This window comes from Dendrobates tinctorius, unplaced genomic scaffold (genome assembly GCF_039654945.1).
Source record: "Dendrobates tinctorius isolate UK_male_01 unplaced genomic scaffold, ASM3965494v1 ptg000079l, whole genome shotgun sequence".
NCBI lineage: Eukaryota > Metazoa > Chordata > Amphibia > Anura > Dendrobatidae > Dendrobates > Dendrobates tinctorius.
This window is the reverse complement of record NW_027361747.1, coordinates 28,588,460-28,611,555: the sequence shown is the minus strand read 5'-3', so window position 1 is coordinate 28,611,555 and position 23,096 is coordinate 28,588,460. Positions and strand designations below refer to the sequence as shown.

Genomic DNA, 23,096 nt, shown 5'->3' with positions numbered 1-23,096 from the left:
ACCTAGAAGTTTCCTTATGCCGACATGGTTCTCTCCCCTAAGGAGAAACTTTACACCTTAGATTTTGGTAGAAGCAACTGAAAAGGTTGACTTTACTATGAAATAAAAACTTATTTCCAGAATCTGCACTGAACAAATGATGGAAAAACAGTAATGGTTTGTTATAAGTTCCCATAATTTATTATTGAGCAAAGGAATAGAATAAGAAACCCACCCTGGATTGGCATATAGTAGGGAGTCAAAAGTATTTTAAATACTGTATGTGCAGAAGAATGTCTTTATCTGATGTAGTTCACATAAAATGTGTGTTGAAGCAGTGCAGAGTACGGATTTTGCTGGGTTCCATTTATAAATCGGCTTTTAGTCCATCTTTATAGATTGTTTTTGGAAAATCATTCTTTGCAAGTTATGTTTATTGGAAATAATCATATAAGAAAAGCAGGTATGTTCCCTTCATACTATTGAGTGGTGTCTGACATTACCGGTGCTGCTTCATGGGGCGATACTACTGTCTTGTCTGTCGCACATTTATAGCATGCCCGATTTGAGTTACGAGGGCGGCAATGATCAATAAAATCTATAGATTTCATTAATTTACAACAAGCGTCTATCGCCAGATACAAGCTAGATACAAGGGAGTGAATTGGTTGCACGCATAGTTGCTGCATATGAGCCCAGTCTGTGGTTGTCACAGCCATTTCCTTGTACTTCCCTGATTGGAATATGTCCGGATAAGCCATTATCAGGCTGGTGCCCTGTGTAAGCTCGGCTGTCATCCCATTGTTTTCTCAGGGTCTCTGCACAATACCTATGTCATTGCGTTTACCTATAGGAATTTTTTAAATTTTATCTGTTCGGATAGTTTATCTGCTTTATCCTGTTTATTGAGCTTTAGGATATGGCCTTTGTGCCCCGTAGAAGTTCCTTTACTTATAATATTGGGAATTTCACATGCCCTCGCTTGCTCTTAAGTTTATAAGTAGTTTTGGGAGTATAGAGTACCATGTTAGACCCTGTTCACACTGTGTTCTCTGCAATATATTTGGGGCATGTGGGGCATCTGCCTGAATCTCCTTAAGATTTAGACACTCCCAAAGGGGCCATAATGTGCAATAACCTGAATGGAGTTAAATTTCTGATCCTATCTGTTGGTTCAGATGGGCACAAAAGCCTAGCCGGCACGTTTCTGTGGCAGTCTGCAAAAGCTGACAAATTCAGGGAAAAAAATGTTCCTTTTGGAGTCTATTCAGGTCATTGAAATTTATGATCCAGTCAGCGGGCCTTCTGAATTCCATTTTAGGGATATCCTGTATTTGCAGGGAGTTTTTCTAGCCATAAATACAGTATATTTTCCAGGAAGAAATTTGCTGCCTATTACTGTAGTTTCTTTGTGGATTACACAAATCTCATTCTCACGCTGCAGAAAAAATCTGAAATGGGACAGATAATCTGCAGGGACAGTCCATTTATACTATGGTAAAGAAACAAAAGCGGGTGCAAAAGCAGACTGTGTAATGTACAGTTACATAGATTAAAAAACACCTACATCCATCAACGTCAACATTTATACCATCAGTCATACATTTTTTGTCACTAATCAATTTTACATCAATTATTCTTCTGCTTTCCTGAGAAATTAGCATTTTATTTCATATATGCAAATGATACTTAAGTGCTCTGTTTGTGGTAAAGCCCCTAACAAGCATTTGCCTCATAGAATCATAGAATTTTATCGTTGGAATGGACCTCCATGGTCATCGTGTCCTGCCCCCTGCTCAATGCAGGAGTCACTAAACCATCTCAGATGTCTGTCCAGCCTTGGTTTGAAAACTTCAACTGAAGGAGAACTCGCCACCTCTTGTGGCAGCCTGTTCGACTCATTGATCACCCTCACTGCCAAAAGTTTTTTTCTAATATCTAATCTGTATCTTCTCCCCTTCAGTTTCATTCCATTGCTTCTCATGCTTCCATTTGCAAATGAGAATAATGATCCCTCTACACTGTGACATCTCTACAGAAGTCTCCTCTTAGCCTTCATTTTTGCTAGCTAAACATTCCCAGATCCTTTAACCATTCCATGTAGGGCAGACTGCTCACCATTCTGGTAGCTCTTTTCTAAACTTGCTCCAGTTTTTCAGTGTCTTTTTACTGGACACAGTATTCCAGATGAGGCCTCACCAAGGAGGAATATAGAGGAGGATAATTGCTTCACATAATCTAGACTCTATGCCTCTCTATATACATCCTAGAACTGTTTGCCTTTCTTGCTGCTGCATCGCACTGTTGACTCGTGCAGTCTGTGATCTATTAGTATACCCAAGTCTTTTTCACATGTGCTGCTGTTTAGTTTTATTCCTCCCTTTCTGTGATGTCATTTTCATTTTTCTTGCCCGGATGCAGAATCTTGCATGTCTCCCTGTTAAATACCGTTCTATTAGTTGCTGCCCATTGTTCAAGCTTATCTAGATCCTTACGAATCCTTTCTGTCTTTTCTAGTGATGTCTATCCCTCCTAGTTTTGCATTGTACGCAAATTAGTTTACCTTCAGTTTCCTTATGTAGATCATTTATAAAAATGTTGAAAAACACTGTGGCCAGGACAGAGCCTTGTGGTACCCCGCTTGAGACACTTTTCCAATTGGATGTGCAACCATTTATTGCCACTCTATAAAAATTTCTCAGGAATGCAAAAACAGTTAAAAGGTATTAAAGGGTTAATGGATTTAGATTGTCAAGACCTGTACACCTATATGTGCACTTTAGGAGGTTTGGGGTGATGGGGTTGATCTTAGTGACAGCTTTCTATTAAAGTGACTGCAAGCACAGAATGATTGTTTCACGGCGTGGCCAAATATTTAAATACACCTTCCTACCTGCTTGGTTTCCATCTTTCTCCAGCTCAATGAAGCCAGAACTATGAATCAAAGAGGGGGTGGAGAAAACAGACTGGTGTGAAGGTGTATTTGAATGATTGGCCCCGCCATGGAGCACCGAGCTGCGGGACTTAGTTTGAACTGTCACTCTGTGCGGACAGTCCCTTTTTTACCTGTTTTTTACATATGGTAATGATGAGGTTGTGCTGGTGCTTGTGCCTCAATAAAATTGAATCTATTACTAGATTTTTCGTTATCAACACATCAGGTCTCTACAAAAGTCATTATGTAAATGAGGCTGGAAATGCACTGGTGTCATGCCAGAAAATCCGTTCTAGTGCAGTGACCCCTCGTCTGCACATCCAGCCTGATCTGCATATGTTTTCTACACTAGATTTTTCATGACCCTCTCAGATGTCTACAAAAAAGGTGTCATTTTTATTGGGGACCAAGTACCTACACAGCCATACCACTACTTCATATGTACTGTATAATGTGTTGACTAGTTGCCTTTTAAAGTGCATTGAACAAAGCGCAAAAAAAGTAAACCTAAGTTTTTGGTGTGATTGACCTGGTGACAAAGTTAGTGAAGCTCCAGGAGAAGGCATCAATCCTTTCCACCTGTAACTTTTATTCTCCCTGTATTGTTATTCCGTGCTAAGTATTGTCACTTTATCTATACGAGTCGCGGTTTGCACTTTGAAGTGTTTCATTGTGCTGTGTTACAGCAACTTTTGTCTCCTTAAATCTTTTTGAAGATAACTTAAAATGTAAATAGCTGCAAACCATTCAAGTTTAGACATCTTCACACACGCACTGGTATGGCATGCGAGCATTTATACAGGCGTCCTCACTGAGAGACCATGTCACCCTTCAATTAGAGATGATCTACAATGTGTTAAACATATTCATAAACACTAATGAGCTTTCCAGCAAAAACAGGTAAAGATATTCCGATTAAATCCTTATTTTGTGCACTTCACAATACCGACTCCCATGTAATCGGACCTTCCAAACCGGGCTATGGAGTCGGTAAGCCAAACCTCCGACCCCAACTCCGACTCCTCACTTCCCATGACAGACTTCACGGCTCCGACTCCCTCATACATGGCTCATGTTTAAGTAATAAATTTACTCTTGTAAAATGGTAACATCAGGCTTTTAAACACTATTATACAAAAATCAAGCTATTTAGATAGAACATAAAATATATTTCTTGTAATGCAACTTTAGAACAAAACTTTAGCATATTTACAGTTTTGTACACTATGCAGTAAGTGGAAATAAGTTTTCAACAAAAACGTACTGAATAACATTTGTGCAGTCTATGAATTTGTTCTGAGAAATGGTATCGCCTCCATCAGATCCTCCTTCATAGATGACCTCAAATCTATTCTGTTCTAATTATTTTAAAGCTAGAGAACAACCTCTCTACACACACTTGGGTTGGTGAAAAAGCAGTAACCACACGGGCAACATCTCTAACAATTTCAGGGTGTGAAGGAATTGCCTCGTGCACAGTCAGTTTTGATGAACGATTGAACTCTTCTACTTCATTGAGAGCAAGTGAAAAATGTTGCTGAAATATGGTCAGTCTGTTTTCTATGGGAGTGGAATCTTTTTCCCTGCAGCAACACTTTTCCTGCTCCATGTCGTCCAAATATTTGTCAAAATCAAACTCCTCATCTGATGAGGATGAAGGAACGGTAGCGGCAGCACTGCCAGGACCCGAGTCCTCTTGCTCTTGGCCGTCCTGTAGCCCACTCATCCTAACTGCTACCTCAATCAGAGCTTCTTTTTATTTAGTAAGCTGTTGATCATCCAGCAATATAGGATGACTCGGGTCCACATAAACAGCTGCCAGAAGAATTTTATTTTTTTAGTAGCAGTGTCTCTCTCCATTTCTTTGTAGCAGCAATGCCATCTTCAGTTAAACCTCTTCTTTGGGACAGGCAAAGCAAGCTCTTCCACTCCTTAATAAAAATGCCAGGAGTTAAATCCTCAGCTTGTAACTTTTTACTGTAAATGGGTGATGAAGCAATTCCTTCAATTCCGCCACCTGTGTCCATTGACTTCATGTAGTGTTACCTGAGGGTCGGCCATATCTACAAGGAAGGGTTTCGGCTCAAGCAATCGCTCAATCATTAAATAGGTGCTGCCCCACCGTGTGGCTTGAACCACAATTGCCCTCTTCCAGCATGTCTCTTCAAGATGGAATCAATTTTATGAGTTCTGGCAGCAATAGCCAATTTCCTCACTTTGCTAATCAGAGTTCCAGCATGTCCCTCTTGCAGACTTATTGCCAGCTGCAGTGTGTGCACAAACAGAGCGCATTTGATGAATAGGAAAGAGGTGTGAAGGAGCTTCAACAAGATCATCTAACTGTAAAGAATCATTTTGCTTTTCTTCTGTAATATCTGTTTGTTCCTCCTTTATAGGAACAGGACTGTGGCCTTCCGCCTCCAACATACTAAATGTGAAATGTTCTTTTAGCTACTGTTCACCTTCATTATTCTCACTCATCATTTTAATTGTACTTGTGTTTGAAGCATTATCAGTTACAATAGTAAGAACTTGTTCTTTTGTGAGTTCATAATCTTGCAGAACTTTTTCCACTAAGGTCTGGAGAAACTGACTGCTGTGATGAGCTTTATATCTTTTACTGCCAGCATCTTAGTAACAATTTTTTTGTTGTCACAAACATATTGCACGTTGATACTAAAATAGTTCACTCTCTGACATGTGCAGGCATCCATTTTAAGAAACACAAAGCGTCTCTTGAGTCTTTTTAAGATCTTCCTTTTGGTTAAGGGCTTCTTAAATCACTAATTTTCAAATACTTTCTCTTTCCAGAGAAACATCAAGTTTGCAGACCATTTCTCCAATAAGAGCTGTAAAAGCTGGTTGTGCAAATAATAATGGTACACAGTTCTTCACAACAAGCTCGATGAGCGGTCTTTTAAACACATCTGCTTTCATTGTTACAGTAACTTTGTCACTTACAAAATATCTTGTAACTGATGTTTGAGACGCTCTAACCTCCACCTTTGCCTGGTGGGAAGTGCTGAGCTCTGGTTTCTTGGTGCTGCTGTGATCTTTTTCAATCACAGCTTTGTAAACTTCTGGGTGGCAGCGTTGTAAATGTCTTTTTAGATTGGACGCTCTTGAAGGAGCATTTTTATCACTGCCTGAGTATGCACTGATTTTGCATCACAGCATTTGTTTTCATTTGGGTCACTTGTACACTGACACACAAAATGTTTATCTTGAGTCACTGTGAAATGCTCAAATACAGCTGACTTCATAAGATGCTTCTTAGGCATTTTGTAATTATGTAAATTCGCTCTCAAAATAATTGTCCTGTAAACAAAAAAAAAAAAGGTATATTGACGTTCTTGCAAGAATAGGGAATCATGAACTGTATAATTTAGGATGGAAATAAAACAATCTTTGCATAAATCAATAGGACAGATAAGTATAAAGTTTGTAAAATATGTTAGCTTTACTCTGAAATTTCAATGTCAGGCTTGTCCCAGGGTACAGATAACTAAATGCTTTACATTAAATTTCTTCACAGTCTATGAAGCGGGGAGAAAGGAGAGAGTATCTTTGTGCTGAATCATATTCCAGAACACACACAAATATATATGTCCTCATCGATCCTGTTACTGTATTTCCAAATTTAAGATGTTAGAAAACAGTTTTTCCCCTTATACTCTATGTATAGTGTATATAAGTCATCAGAGCAGCTAATTTCTCCAAACAGGAGCTAAGAGGAAAAACAAGCTAAAACATCAAGCATACAGAGACCACATATACTGGACTATTGATTTATGCACAGTTTATTGCAAGTTTAGATATGCTTTATTAAGTGCTTACCTTAATCCTGCTTTCCTGTTCACTCCAGAAGTTCTGAGATGAAAGTAGGCTTTCCTTCCCTTTGTGTTTTATTTTTTCCCCTTATCTGTAGAGGAGGAGATTCACTACTTATGAACATAAACTGCAGCACAGATTCATCTCAGCTAAAAGTCTAGATCTTAGATCAAGAATAAGACAGACATTTATAGGACATTTCATAAGTTTCCCAAATTCATAGGAAAAAAAAATATTCCCCACAAACTGCGTTGAACTCCTGTGCCCAATTTATTATATATTTTATGAGTCTGTCCATTTTATACCGACTCAGACTCCACCAAAATGGACTCCGACTCCACAGCTCTGCTTCCAAATCCCCGACTTGCAGCATTGTGTCCACCTTCATGATAAAGTCTCAATCATTAAGAAAATGGATAAATCCAAGTGTGTGGCTAGGTCTGTGTGGGATGGGCCAAGATTATTTTACTGAATTGTTCCTGTTTTATCATCTCCTATATACATAGAGCTTTGTCAGCTACTTTTCCTGGTGCCACAATTTCATTATAGATATTCTGTTTCAGGATGAGCTCTTATTACTGGTCAATGGCACAGGGATCGTTTCTATCGTACCCTTAGGCCCTGCACTAGGTGTAACAGATTATACCTCTAGTATTCATCTTTAACTTTGTAGTACTGCTTACTGGTCTCTTTGCAACACAAATTTACAACCCCATCACCACTAAAAAGTTGGGATACTGTATAAAAAGTGAATGCAATGGTTTGGAAATCTCTTAAAGACTTACTTTATTCACAATAAAGCATAAGGTGAACGTTAGATGTTTTTCATTTGAAAAAATTAGCTACTTTTCGAAATTGGATCTCAATGCATCTCAAAGTTGTGACTGGGTTAACAGAAGGCTGGAAAAGTAAACTGTTACAAATGTAAAACAACTTCAGGGTCAAATGTCAACTAATTTGCATGCCTCTATAACATGGGCAGGTTAGAGAGGCAGAGTCTCTCAGAAGCAAAGTTGGTCGGAGGTTCACCAATCTGTAGGCAACTGCTCTTTTGTGTATTAAAAAATAAAAAATCTGAGACACACTCAGGTTTTTTGCTGCTCAACAGTCCTACGTCGGAAAAGAAAGGGACATCATTCTCCTCCAAAACTCCAACAATTATAAGTGCCTGGGAAGCGAGGAGAACAGACTGTTGTAGACACTGTAATAACTTTAAGATGTTGCTGCCATCAATTTCTAAATGATTCAGTTTTTCAAGTGAAATGTAAAATGTCTAATGTTCACATTCTGATCTGTGATCTGTTGTGAATAAATTATGGCTATAAGAGATTTTACACCGCATCCCAACTTTTTTTTTTTGTAATTCTTTATTTTATTAATAAAGAGAGATTACAGCAATACAGAGGCAAAACATGTTCAAATTTTGAGGTACAAGTCTGTATGTAGAATTGCAGAGCATTAATTATACAGTTTTACTCTTTTCAAACAATATAACACTTAACGAGGTAAATAACCTAACTAAAACGCATCCCAACTTTTTGTGAATTAAAGTTGTAGATCAAAGCTCATAGTAACAGAGATTGACACATGGCTTCAGGACATCAATGGTCCCAATAATGGGCTGTGCACGATCTGCTTGTTCTGTGGTTACCATTTCACAATTTTTGTGACATAAACTGTGGATCAAAGTTTAATATGAGACAAAGCAACACATTGATCACAAGTAGCTACAAGTTTTATGTTACATGTTCTCAGCTTCCACAAATACATAGTAATTATGGTGTCCTTCTAGCATGCAGTCAATCACACTAACTGTAGTCTACATTAATGGTCCCCAAAACTCACAAACGGCCATCATTAAGCTTTAGAGGCATAAATCGTTTTTTACATTTTGTTACATCTTTGTTGCAAGCAAATATTCCAATCTGCTGCAAAGCTACCACTATAGTGTGGGTCACCATGTGCTAGGACTAGATTTGGTGTGCATCACTTAATCCATAATCAAGCACCTTCAGATACCATCATGACCCCTGGACATGACTCGCATCCTCCCCACTGACCTTGTCCTCTCTGGAACAGCTTCGCTGTGCCGATCACATCTACCTATACAGTAGCGTAGCTACCGGGGGGGCAGAGGGGGAGGTGGCCCCGTGCTCTCAGGGGGCCCACCCGGCGCTACGCTACAGATGCATTTTGTGGCAGAGCAGGGATAATCAATCTCCCTCCTCTGCCGTCCGGCCGCTATGGGCCCCTGAGCAGGCGGGGGGGCCCGGTGCCAGCAGTGGGCCCCTCGCCCGTCATCGCAGGATCAGCGGTGTCTGTTACATGCTGACACAGCTGACCGCATTGATGACAGAAGGAGCGAGCGCGCCTTCTCTCCTCATCCCCCTGTCAGCGTCTGACGTCGCCGACACTGACAGGGGGCGCGATGACGTCAGTACCCGGCGCCTGCAGTTGGAGATGAGCAGGATCAGCGCAGGAACCAGGCGGAAGAGAGGTGAGTATTTAGTTTATGGAGGAGTGGTGCATTATCCTTCAGAGGATGGCTATGGGGGTGCATATGCATAGGGTAGCTATGGGGGTGCGTATACAGAGGATGGCTATGGGGGTGCAATACAGAGGGTGGTTATGGGGGTGCATATACAGAGGATGGCTATGGGGGGTGCATATACAGAGGATGGCTATGGGGGATGCATATACAGAGGATGGCTATGGGGGGTGCATATACAGAGGATGGCTATGGGGGTGCATATACAGAGTGTGGCTATGGGGGTGCATATACAGAGGGTGGCTATTGGAGTGCATATACAGAGGGTGGCTATTGGGTGCATATACATAGGGTGGCTATGGGGGTGCATACACAGTGGGTGGCTATGGGGGTGCATATAAAGAGGGTTGCTATGGGGGTGCATATACAGAGGATGGCTATGGGGGTGCATATGCATAGGGTGGCTATGGGGGTGCATATGCAGATGGCTATGGGGGTGCATATACAGAGGGTGGCTATGGGGGTGCATATACAGAGGGTTGCTATGGGGGTGCATATACAGAGGATGGCTATGGGGGTGCATATGCATAGGGTGGCTATGGGGGTGCATATGCAGATGGCTATGGGGTGCAATACAGAGGGTGGTTATGGGGGTGCATATACAGAGGATGGCTATGGGGGTGCATATACAGAGGGTGGCTGTGGGGGTGCATATACAGAGGGTGGCTATGGGGGGGTACATTATACTACAGAGGGTGGCTATGGGGGTTCATTATACTATAGAGGGTGGCTATGGGGGTTAATTATACTACAGAGGGTGGCTATGGGGGTGCATTATACTACAGAGGGTGGCTATGGGGGTGCATTATACTACAGAGGCTGGCTATGGGGGTGCATTACACTACAGAGGCTGCCTATGTGGAATTCATTATACTATAGAGTCTGCCTATGGGGAGTGCATTATGTACAGTATAGAGTCTGCCTATGGGGAGTGCATTATACAATATAGTTAATGCTTTTTTTTTTTTTTTTTTTTTTAATTACGTTCTAGGGGACAAAATGTGGGCACTGTTTTCTAGGGCACTTGCACCCGGCCTTAGTATTTTGTAGAGGGTTGCTTTAAAATTTAGAGGTCACGCAGGGCCACACAGCAGGTGCATTAATAGGGTCACATACGACAACAGCGGATCAGCATTGGGGCATCAGCAGGATGAGGAGTTTAAGGTTGGGGATAGTCCTGTTTTGGACAGTGCTGAAAATGTGAGAAGTGAAATGTGTCTTTGTTGTATTCTCTGTAGCCGAGTCCTGGCTGGAGAAGTTGTCATGTCGGTCTGGGCCAGATGAAAAAGACGTGAAAAGTGAACGGTTCCTTCAGAAAGAACGTCAGCGGTAGGTCATTATCTGTAGCTGTGCTGTGATCTCTTATACAGTATGTTCTGTAGGACGGGTATCTACCACTGACCATATGGCGGTAATATCAATGTTGGTCTTCATATAGCAATTATTTTCAGTAACAGCGCGGTCATCTGCTGAGGTTCTCCTCCACTATTAAGGTGCGTCACCCAGTTATAATCAAGGATAACTGGTTAGGGGCCCACTCAGAAGTTTCGCGCCCCCCCCCCCCGAACCAAAACCCTAGCTACGCCTCTGTGCCTATCCCTGGCACATTCATGGTGTCACTACCACCACTCACATTTTAATGCTGAAGCGTACAACGTCGAATCGTCTCAGAAGCAAAAATTTAGTGGTTGACGTTTTGGAACTTAGCCTGGGCGACTTGAATAGATCCCTATTTAAGAGTTTTCCAGCTGATTTAAATTAATTCTGAAAAAGGTCATAACTAGTTAAAAAAAAAATAAATAAATTAAATTAAAAAATATACTCCCCTACACTGATCCCTGCCAATCCTGTATCAGTACTTGGAGCCAGTTCATACATTGTGTTCCACAGAAGTATGAATTTGATCAGTCATCCAACACAACAGCCTCATAGGCATATATCTGAGGACGTTGCGTTTGGACCGGGAGACCTGCTGCCAGTCCGTACATGATGGTAAGTACTTGGACTGTGATACATGGATGTCTAGTTGGGTCTCGCCCCATTCACTCTAGTTGATGTTTTCTGATTTCATCTGCAACAAACCAGATATGGTAGGAAACTGGCAGAGGTGGGTCACTCATTCAGGATCGTAGGAAAGCTATACAACAGTAATGGTTGTGTAATGGACATGCAATGCTGGCTGCTATATTTGGTGGTAATCTTATACACATGCAGCCGTTAGCATGCAGCATTAGTTACACCTAATAGTAATCTCCTAACTCATCCTGAGATTTCCCAGATAACCTCACTTGAGCTTTACTAGCATCATTATGACAAGTAGACGGACTGATGCCTATAACCCATCCACTAGAGACCGAGCCGGAATATTCCCAGCAGACCATATAATATCCTCTCAATCTCTGTGCATTGTACATGTCTATGGCTGTAGGGTGATTAGTAATGGCAGGTTAGGAGCCTGCATTAATATCTGGGGACGCATGAATAAATGATATTCTAGAAATGTATATTGGTTCAGTGTGATCTATAGAGCTGAACTGTGTATATATGTATGTGTATGTATGTATGTGTGTGTGTATATATATATATATATATATATATATATATAATACATATACAGTGGGGCAAAAAAGTATTTAGTCAGTCAGCAATAGTGCAAGTTCCACCACTTAAAAAGATGAGAGGCGTCTGTAATTTACATCATAGGTAGACCTCAACTATGGGAGAAAAACTGAGAAAAAAAAATCCAGAAAGTCACATTGTCTGTTTTTTTTTTTCATTTTATTTGCATATTATGGTGGAAAATAAGTATTTGGTCAGAAACAAAATTTCATCTCAATACTTTGTGATATATCCTTTGTTGGCAATGACAGAGGTCAAACGTTTTCTGTAAGTCTTCACAAGGTTGCCACACACTGTTGTTGGTATGTTGGCCCATTCCTCCATGCAGATCTCCTCTAGAGCAGTGATGTTTTTGGCTTTTCGCTTGGCAACACAGACTTTCAACTCCCTCCAAAGGTTTTCTATAGGGTTGAGATCTGGAGATTGGCTAGGCCACTCCGGGACCTTGAAATGCTTCTTACGAAGCCACTCCTTCGTTGCCCTGGCGGTGTGCTTTGGATCATTGTCATGTTGAAAGACCCAGCCACGTTTCATCTTCAATGCCCTTGCTGATGGAAGGAGGTTTGTACTCAAAATCTCACGATACATGGCCCCATTCATTCTTTCATGTACCCGGATCAGTCGTCCTGGCCCCTTTGCAGAGAAACAGCCCCAAAGCATGATGTTTCCACCAACATGCTTTACAGTAGGTATGGTGTTTCATGGATGCAACTCCGTATTCTTTTTCCTCCAAACACGACAAGTTGTGTTTCTACCAAACAGTTCCAGTTTGGTTTCATCAGACCATAGGACATTCTCCCAAAACTCCTCTGGATCATCCAAATGCTCTCTAGCATACTTCAGACGGGCCCGGACATGTACAGGCTTAAGCAGTGGGACACGTCTGGCACTGCAGGATCTGAGTCCATGGTGGCGTAGTGTGTTACTTATGGTAGGCCTTGTTACATTGGTCCCAGCTCTCTGCAGTTCATTCACTAGGTCCCCCCGCGTGGTTCTGGGATTTTTGCTCACCGTTCTTGTGATCATTCTGACCCCACGGGGTGGGATTTTGCGTGGAGCACCAGATCGAGGGAGATTATCAGTGGTCTTGTATGTCTTCCATTTTCTAATTATTGCTCCCACAGTTGATTTCTTCACTCCAAGCTGGTTGGCTATTGCAGATTCAGTCTTCCCAGCCTGGTGCAGGGCTAGAATTTTGTTTCTGGTGTCCTTTGACAGCTCTTTGGTCTTCACCATAGTGGAGTTTGGAGTCAGACTGTTTGAGGGTGTGCACAGGTGTCTTTTTATACTGATAACAAGTTTAAACAGGTGCCATTACTACAGGTAATGAGTGGAGGAAAGAGGAGACTCTTAAAGAAGAAGTTACAGGTCTGTGAGAGCCAGAAATCTTGATTGCTTGTTTCTGACCAAATACTTATTTTCCACCATAATATGCAAATAAAATGAAAAAAAACAGACAATGTGATTTTCTGGATTTTTTTTTCTCAGTTTGTCTCCCATAGTTGAGGTCTACCCATGGTGTAAATTACAGACGCCTCTCATCTTTTTAAGTGGTGGAACTTGCACTATTGCTGACTGACTAAATACTTTTTTGCCCCACTGTGTGTGTGTGTGTATATATATATATATATATATATATATATATATATATATATATGTGTGTGTATATATATATATATATTCTCCATATATAATATCCACATACACACTATATGCCGTACAGACAAAAAGTTTGGCCACCCCTTCTCATTCAAAGAGTTTTCTTTGTTTTCATGACTATGAAAATTGGAGATTCACTCTGAAGGCATCAAAACTATGAATTAACATATGTGGAATTATATAATTAACAAAAAAGTGTGAAACAACTTAAAATGTCTTATATTCTAAGTTGTTCAAAGTAGCCACCTGTTGCTTTGATTACTGCTTTGCACACTCTTGGCATTCTCTTGATGAGCTTCAAGAGGTAGTCACTGGAAATGGTCTTCCAACAGTCTTGAAGGAGTTCCCAGAGATGCTTAGCACTTGTTGGCCCTTTTGCCTTCACTCTGTGGTCCAGCTCACCCCAAACCATCTCGATTGGGTTCAGGTCTAGTGACTGTGGAGGCCAGGTCATCTGGCGTAGCACCCCATCACTCTCCTTCTTGGTCAAATAGCCCTTGCACAGCCTGGAGGTGTGTTTGGAGTCATTGTCCTGTTGAAAAATAAATGATGGTCCAACTAAACGCAAACCGGATGGAATAGCATGCCGCTGCAAGATGCTGTGGTAGCCATGCTGATTCAGTATGCCTTCAATTTTTAATACATCCCCAACAGTGTCGCCAGCAAAGCACCCCACACCATCACACCTCCTCCTCCATGCATCACGGTGGGAACCAGGCATGTAGAGTCCATCCGTTCACCATTTCTGCGTCGCGCAAAGACATGGTGGTTGGAATCAAACATCTCAAATTTGGACTCATCAGACCAAAGCACAGATTTCCACTGGTCTAATGTCCATTCCTTGTGTTCTTTAGCCCAAACAAGTCTCTTCTGTTTGGTCCCTGTCCTTAGCAGTGGTTTCCTAGCAGCTCTTTTACCATGAAGGCCTGCTGCACAACGTCTCCTCTTAACAGTTGTTATAGAGATGTGTCTGCTGCTAGAACTCTGTGTGGCATTGACCTAGTCTCTAATCTGAGCTGCTGTTAACCTGTGAATTCTGAGGGTGGTGACTCGGATGAACTTATCCTCCGCAGGAGAGGTGACTCTTGGTCTTCCTTTCCTGGGGCAGTCCTCATGTGAGCCAGTTTCCGGTGACTACCTCTTGAAGCTCATCAAGAGAATGCCGAGTGTGCAAAGCAGTAATGAAGCAAAAGGTGGCTACTTTGAAGAACCTAGAATATAAGACATATTTTCAGTTTCACACTTTTTTGTTAATTATATAATTCCACATGTGTTAATTCATAGTTTTGATGCCTTCAGAGTGAATCTACAATTTTCATAGTCATGAAAATAAAGAAAACTCTTTGAATGAAAAGGTGTGTCCAAACTTTTGGTCTGTACTGTACATATATGTACATCAGGTGTGGATTTGGAGTAGCCAGGGGCTCCGGGCTATTTACTTTCTCCAGGTCCCTAATGTACATTGGTTTCCCTATCTGTACCTTTTGCCAGTAAGCGCAGTACAGGTGCCAGTGTAACTGGGGTGTGGCGGTACATATGGTGGTATTTATAAACCCCCAGTCTGTGATTTTGCACACTAGCCCCTGCCGGCAGCCGGTAAGGCTTGCTAGAGGCTTCTGTGCTCCCCGCTGCCCCTCTGTACAGACCGACCCACCCATACACTGTATGCTATCTGGCTGTGAGCTCAGCCCTCTCCTTTACCATCCAGGCTGATATTTGAGTAAGTGGCCATCGATCAGGCTAATGTCTGCTCTCGCTTTTCATATTCGAAAGGGGTTGTGGCTTGAAGTAATCAGTGTCTGGTGCCAGGATAAGGGACTGCAGTGTGTGCTGGAGGCTGGGAGGGATCAGTGCTAGGAGTCGGGGAAACCTGCAGAGCATGAGTGTCAGGCAGACAGGCTGAGTCCTATGGAACTCCGATCAGCTGCTATGTAAATGTGGCCAGACCAGTTTTGGCTGCAGTGTGTCCTCCAGGAGAGAACACCTTGGGAATACAGAAGCTGTAATATGGGCTGCTCCAGCAGTAAACTGTGCGTCTACGCCCCATGTACTGCACCCCGGGTAACTAACGTATTTTTTTTCCTTTTTCTATACATGCATATGTATATACATTTTTGCTTTTTATCATGGAGTTCTTCCAGCTGCTGCAGCAATGGGAGCAATGCCAGCATAGGACCTATAGCAGGAGAAGACGCTGGCAGTTCCTTGATCTGCTTTTCTCCGTACTGTTTACATCTAGGAGTGTCTCCAGCCGGATATTAAATATAAGCGGTGAGGCTGCTCGTATTCCTTCGTCATCCTGGGATTGCTTTGTTCTTCATAGTAGAAGATTTTCCACTTTTTGGCTTGTTTTCATGCATGCAGTAGTTTTCTATTCTTGTATTCTTTGTGTTTCACTGTAAATACATTTTACACTTTTCTATTATGCAGACCTCCATATCGGTGCACACTTAATGGCATTATGCTCTCTGGTGATTGGATTGTGTCCATTCAATTATACTAATACAGATTCCTCCTCACATCGCATGTGAGCACTGAGCGGGGGGGGGCACAGGCAGAGGACAGTTTTCATTAAGAAAGGAAGATAAATCTTGCAGGTTGCTGTTTTAGTGCGGGAACATTCACCACTTGTCATAAGAGGAGCACGCTGTGGTCCTTGGCATGAAGTCAATGGCTGGAGTTTAACATATGTTCATTTTTACGGGTGCAATCAAAGCGGTTGTGTCAGAGAATTAAAATAAAAATTGGCCAAACAGTTGGACTTGGTTCTGGCATCTGTAAATGCTGGTATCATGTTGAAAATAGGATTCCGTTGGCCTCCAAGTGCATACAGTAAATGTTAGCGTCCTCCATTTTGCAGGAGCATCCTCAGATTTTCTACCCACTGCTCCGCTGATCCATGACCTATCATTTATGGAGTTTTTATTTTTTGAAACCTTGTAACTTTGAGATTTTTTTATTCTAAAACGTTTCTTGTCTTTGCAGCGAGAAGAGACTGTGAAGAAACGTAAAGAGCTTTCTCAGGAGCTTCAGAACTTGCGGGGAGACTTGGGTAAGTTTCTCAGCCTCTCGACTGGACATGATAAATGGACCTTGGTGCCTCCTGTGGACTTGCGCAGATTTGTTTAGTTTCCTAGTGAAGTTGTGCACTTCATTAAAACTTTTTTTTTTTTGTTTGTTTCAAAGAGTTAAATATTTTTAAAGTCTTGTTAATGTCTTTTCCCTGAAGGCAGAATCCCATGGAAACTCTGGAGGTCTAAATTTCTCTAGAGCCTGTTAGTTGACCCTGGGTTCATGGGATTCCTGGCAGCTATCTCTCTGAGGCACACAGGGCTGCTTTCTGCTACCTCTTCCACGGCAAAACCAGTTTTGTAACTGTCTCTTCACGATACACACAGCTAAGATCTGATGGGGTCCGATGCATATAACATGGTCATCTCAGATTACCAAAGCACGCCTGCACGACTAGACTGTCATTCATTCTGCGTATTCCTATTAAAAAAAAAAACTGGCGAAATGGACATCTGAATGAGTAAAACTGTTTTCAGTAGAAAAACTAAAACTTGATATTTTTGCTCAGTAGTTTCCAATGTCTTTGTCTTTCCTGACAGACGTTTTGCTTTCCTCGTGGGCGATGTGGTCATTTTGATCAGTGAAAGGCTGAATGACAATGGCCTGTTCTTGTCATAGACACCTATCAATGATTGCTTAAAATGTTACCAAAAGCCTCTGGTTTTGAGCAGTGCCATAATGTAACTGCGGTTTAATGTTCTTTTATTCTGGAATCTGGCCACACCAGTGTTATCCGATTATAGATTTTATTTAAAGAGTAACCATGGTCTTAATTTGTATTTCCTAAATAATAGTACACATGAAAATAAGCAACTTTGTAATTTATCAGAGAAATCTGCTTCTTTCTCTGCCAGAATTGATCAGTCATTATCAAAATTCTCAGGTCTGAGGTATAAATCTGTGTTTAGTGCAGACAGACAGGCTTCCCCATTACTGAGAGTAGATGGCAGTTGGTGCTCAAAGATTTCTATGGATAACTGTAGCTGATTTAGTAGAGCGGTAGATTGTCTGTCAGTCTCTAGCTCCTCCCTGCATAGAATTTCAAAAGCACCATCTGTCATCTCCTATCTCAGTAATGGGAAAATCTGTTTTTATAGAATACAGATTTTACTCATAAATATAGAGTGAAAGATCAGTCCAGAAGGAGAAAGAAGAAAATCTCTAAGATGTCCACTATTGATTTATGAAAGTGTAAAATATTGTTTACTCTAGAAGTAAACTATATTCTCGGCTCATGCACGGAGCTGTATTTGTCAACCTGACCCAGTAGGTTACGTTTCTGATTTATGTAGTCATTTTCAAGGCATTTGCCCTCATCCCGTGACTCGTATACTGTTTGAGAACTGGTTGCACCAGTTTGGCCTACCCGGCTGGTCCCCGTTCAGCCTACTCTGCTGGTCTGAGCTTTTTCTGCTCTGGGTTGCTTTGACCCCTGCTGTCTTGCCTTCTGTTAAATGACAGTTCAGGTATGTGTCTATGGTAAGTGTGGGGTGCGCAGCGCCATACACCCCGTACGGCTCCACAACCAGATAATATTTGGAAATTGTCAGCTCCTTGTTGTTCCCAATAATGCACTTGGGTTCTGGTCACAAATTTACACCTTCCTTATCAGTAGAAAATATTTCCATGTGAGGGCGCATTCAGACGTCGAAGAGAAAATCTGTCTGATATCTGACCGCAATGCACAGGCCTGGCAGTGGTTGTCCTGACCGGAGCATGACCGCCTCATACAAATACACGAAGCTGTCACATTCAGGGAGGAGACCTGCGGCCACTCCATGTATTGCTGGTCAGTCCTGCATTGGTTTACATGGACGTCTGAATGTGCCCCAACTCTTAATTATTCTATAACGTTCCCTTTTTCTGCATTATGTCACCAAATCTCTAGTAGGCATTATTTTTTGAATCTTGAAATGCACAAGAACTTCCAAAAATGATTTTTTTGAGTGAAAAACACTTGTACATTTCTGGTGTTTTACTTGTTACTAATGAATCTGTGCATAATGTGTCCTTTTGCCTCAAAAGTTAGTAAATGATAAAAGCTTAGTCCCCCATTCACAATCGGTCATCCGTGATCTGTCCCAACTTCCCCATGCAGATCAACACTTGGCCAAGAACATTTGTTCTCTCCCAGAGCCGCCAACTCCTCTTTCCACCAAATCAAACAATTTGATAACATACAAGAGTCTGAAGGCCCCGTACACTTGTAGCTAATGGGGGCCTTTACCCCGATTCCATCTGAAGAATGTTTTGCCTCTCCCTAGGGGACATTTTTTTTTTTTTTTTTTTTTTTTAGAGACTTGAAGGGATGAATGGTTAACACTACAGCAGTGGAAATTCTCATCTATTTACTTAGTATCCCAGCCATACTGAGTTCTCTTTGTGGAAAGCAAGCTGCTTAGCACCTCTTATCATACTGGTGTTATTCCTGTCTGGAGCCGCTGGCCTTGTAATGACCTTGTATCTCTTGGATCCCTCTTGGACCCTTCTAGGCTGGAAACACACCTGCTATTTTTTCTGCAGTTTTCCAAACCAAAGCCAGAAGTAAATCCAGTAGAGAAGAGCGGCTAGATATCCTTCCTATGTGTTTCTTGTCCCCATGGAATTCATTCCTGACTTTGGCTAAAAAAAAAAACATGCATGGATTATTTTATATTGGGATTCATCCATACAGATTCCTGCCTGCAACATGAAAAGGGTCTTCCCATACTTTAAATTTATGGCGTATCTGGTGGATATGCTAAAAGTGTATTCTAGATGCTGGCACCAGTTTTAGCTTTCAGGAGGGGTGTGCGCATGTGCGTCTCTTCATTCGTTTCTATGGGAGCTCCAAAAATGGCTGAGTAAATGTGCCTGAGAATGATAGAGGACAACAGAGACCTCTCTCTCTTGGGAGGTGAGAATGAAGGTTTTTTTTTAATCTCTTCAATTTATGTGCTCACATCATATATATTTAATGACACTTGTGGACATCTTTTAAATTCTTGTCCTAAATGTCAGTCCAGTCAATCAACACTTGTGATCAACTTGCTCTTTAGCGCACACTGCATGCACTATGGCTGTGCCTATAGCTCATCCCATTCATTATTTCCCATCCCTCTATTGAGCTTAGACTTGTTTTGTTTTTTTTTCTTCACGCCTGCTATGTAACATGGTGGAAAACCTTTCTGAAACACTGAAGTGCTTCATCTTCAGTTTGGCTTAATACCATGGTGAAACCTTTTCCCATCTGGAGTTTGACTTGTAAGGCTGTGTGCACACGCTGCGGATTTTGCTGCGGTTCCGCAGCGGTTTTGGCCGCTGCGGACCCGCAGCAGTTTTTGCTGCGGTGTACAGTACAATGATTCCCTATGGGAATCAAAAACCGCAGTGCAGACGGTGCGGAATTTTCCGCGCGGATTATCTGCGGTTTTCAATCCGCAGAAAGAATTGACATGTCAATTCTTTCTGCGGATTCTCCTGCGGTTTGCCATCTCCTCCATTGAGGAGATGAAAAACCGCAGGGCAAAACCGCAGAGCAATCCGCAGGTAAAACCGCAGGTCTTTTGACCTGCGGTTTCACCTGCGGATTGTACAAAATCCGCGCGGATGAATCCGCACCTTTTCCGCAGCGTGTGCACACAGCTTAAATGTTATGTGGTGAAAAGACTGTGAGGAGTTAACACCCTGATAAGTGGAAGATGGATCAAGACACATTTTCCATACATATTAATCCAGGGTGTTTATAAGAATATATGCAAATACTTTCCATCTACTATCTGCATAGTGGAGGTGTCTGGAATCCTTCCCTATGTTTAGTCCAGTAAAAATGCTGATTAGGCCACATTCACACGCTCAGTATTTGGTCAGAATTTGTAAGCCAGAACCAGGAGTGGGTGATAGTGGTGCTCATTTGTGTTATACCTGATGTGAAATACTGAATGTGAGAACGGGAGGATAACATATTGTACTGCACCATGTAGCCTGTAGGAGAATTTACAAATCTGTGCACGTTTGTGTGATGAGTAGATCCTAAAACCGTGGCTGGTGGATTCGTAGAAATGAAAATCTTGTAGGATGTGAGGATCGGTAGAAACTTTCATTCTTAAAATTCTTATTACCTTAAGAGTTCATATAATCAAACGGGAAAATGGTCTAAAGGCCTAGTGCTTATAGCAACTCTGTACAAACTAACTTGTGCGCACCCATCGGCCATATTATCCCTCCTGTATGCATCCTATTTTTCACATTTAGTGCCTTCAGATGCAATTGTGAGCTGTACTTCCCTAAGAGCATCCTTGTGTGCCGCCATATGGTGCTCTGTAAGCTGGAGTGCAACCATAGGAGGCTCTGGACTGCACACTGAGCATAGTGTTTTTTTTTTATACATCTGGTGTTACAATGATCTATTCTGACTTTCTACATTACACAGCTATGAGCTTACTTTATGCTCTTTAATCATCACCTGGAGTTGGATCTGGGCAAGCTGGATTCTTTGTAGCCACAAGTGTCCTCATTTCTACGCTTCCCTGATTGTGTGCAGAACCACGTCTACATTTATATAGCATACAATACCAAAGGTTTAGTGCTTTTATCTAGTAAATGAAGCAAAGGCTTAGATAATATGCAACTGATATCAGTTTGAGTGCTTAAGGGCTAAAGTAGTCCAGGGCCATGCACATTGCTCAGTGGTTGTTTTTTTTCCCCAGGTCCTCCTCTGAGAAAGGATAATTAGATTTATATATAGGTTTTTTTTCCATTCTACATGACAGCGCCACGAGAGAGGGCATCCACCCAATGAGGACAGGAAACTGTCAAGATAAAAGGGGCGGCTCCTCTCTCCGCATCAATTGGTTTCCTGTCCTCGATGGGGATCCCTCAAGATGAAAACCTCTTGAAGATCTGCAGAAACCCTAGTCCATGCCCTCATTATCTCTCGCCTTGACTACTGCAACCTCCTGCTCAGTGGCCTCCCCTCGAACACTCTCGCACCCCTCCAATCTATTCTAAACTCCGCTGCCCGACTAATACACCTGTCCACCCGCTATTCCCCAGCTTCTCCCCTCTGTCAATCCCTTCACTGGCTCCCCATTGCCCAGAGACTCCAGTACAAAACCCTAACCATGACATACAAAGCCATCCACAACCTGTCTCCTCCATACATCTATGACCTCGTCTCCCGGTACTTTCCTGCACGCAACCTCCGATCCTCACAAGATCTCCTTCTCTACTCCCCTCTTATCTCCTCTTCCCACAATCGCATACAAGATTTCTCTCGCGCATCACCCCTGCTCTGGTACTCTCTACCACAACATATCAGACTCTCTCCTACCATCGGAACCTTCAAAAAGAGCCTGAAGACCCACCTCTTCCGACAAGCCTATAACCTGCAGTAACCACCAATCGACCAAACCGCTGCATGACCAGCTCTACCCTCGCCTACTGTATTTTCACCCATCCCTTGTAGATTGTGAGCCTTCGCGGGCAGGGTCCTCTCTCCTCCTGTACCAGTTATGACTTGTATTGTTCAACATTATTGTACTTGTATTTATGTATACCCCTCCCTACATGTAAAGCGCCATGGAATAAATGGCGCTATAACAATAAATAATAATAATAAAGATTCTGGAAGAAAGAAGAGGATGCCTGGGTCGGGTGATTACTGGCAGGCACCGGTCTGCTACACCTGTCACCAGGTACCGGTAGTCGCCTCGGGGGCCATATATTCCTATGCCCCCCTGAGCGAGTGCATGGCCACAGCCGTGAGGCAATTGCCCGGGTGAAGTTTGATGCTTCGGAGACCACATTGGGTGTACCCTCCCAGATGCCGACATACCCCATAGGAGTCCACGGAGGCCACTTTTGTGCTCCCTCCCTGTTGACGTGTGGTGGCCATGCAGCCCGTGAGGCACATCGGTGCCCAGGCAGAGGTAAGACTCCTCGGAGGACCCTCTCGGAATCCCTCCCTGTTGAGCCCAGGACGCCGGTCACCATTTGGGCCATAAAGAAGAAGCAGTACCTGCAGGAATCAGTGGTGGCCAGCGCCGTGATCGCTCCCTCCAGGTAAAATCCAGCACAGGTATGGAGGAGGTGGAGGTGACCGGGCGTTTTGGTAGCCAGGGGTGGTGCAGCGTTATTGGCCCCTCCGGGCAGGTCCAGGTAGGGAGGGGGCGGTGGTGCAGAGTGTCATGGCGGCCGGTCATCAAAGAACGCCGGGAGCCGGGCGCGCACAGAAAGTGACGCGCCCGATAGTGGCAGGACAGAGACGCGCACCAGTAACTGGCCAGAAAGACTCCCCGAGTGTAGAAAGGGAGTGCGCACCTGGGGGAAAGGCTGGCGCGCTCCGGGGTATGCACAGGGAGGAGATCAGCACACACCAGTAGTGGTTACTGGGGGTGCAAACAAGTCTGATGTAGTGCGCATATGGATAACACCCAGGAAGCGCATGTGACTGGCAGGTGCAGGATCAACCAG

At 42.7% G+C, this 23,096-nt stretch overlaps 1 protein-coding gene across 9 annotated transcripts in view; it reads left to right on the top strand.

Moving 5' to 3' along the window:
* The window catches only part of MTUS1 (microtubule associated scaffold protein 1), a 326,118-nt gene that overhangs the window by 271,711 nt on the left and 31,311 nt on the right, over positions 1-23,096 (top strand). For 8 of the 9 annotated variants that reach the window (XM_073583629.1, XM_073583626.1, XM_073583628.1 and 5 more), the window contains one exon: positions 16,557-16,623. In XM_073583629.1, coding sequence (XP_073439730.1) covers positions 16,557-16,623 — 67 coding nt within the window. Of the gene's footprint in view, positions 1-15,435; positions 15,633-16,556; positions 16,624-23,096 lie in introns of those variants that run through there. The other variant, XM_073583634.1, reaches the window with a different exon arrangement.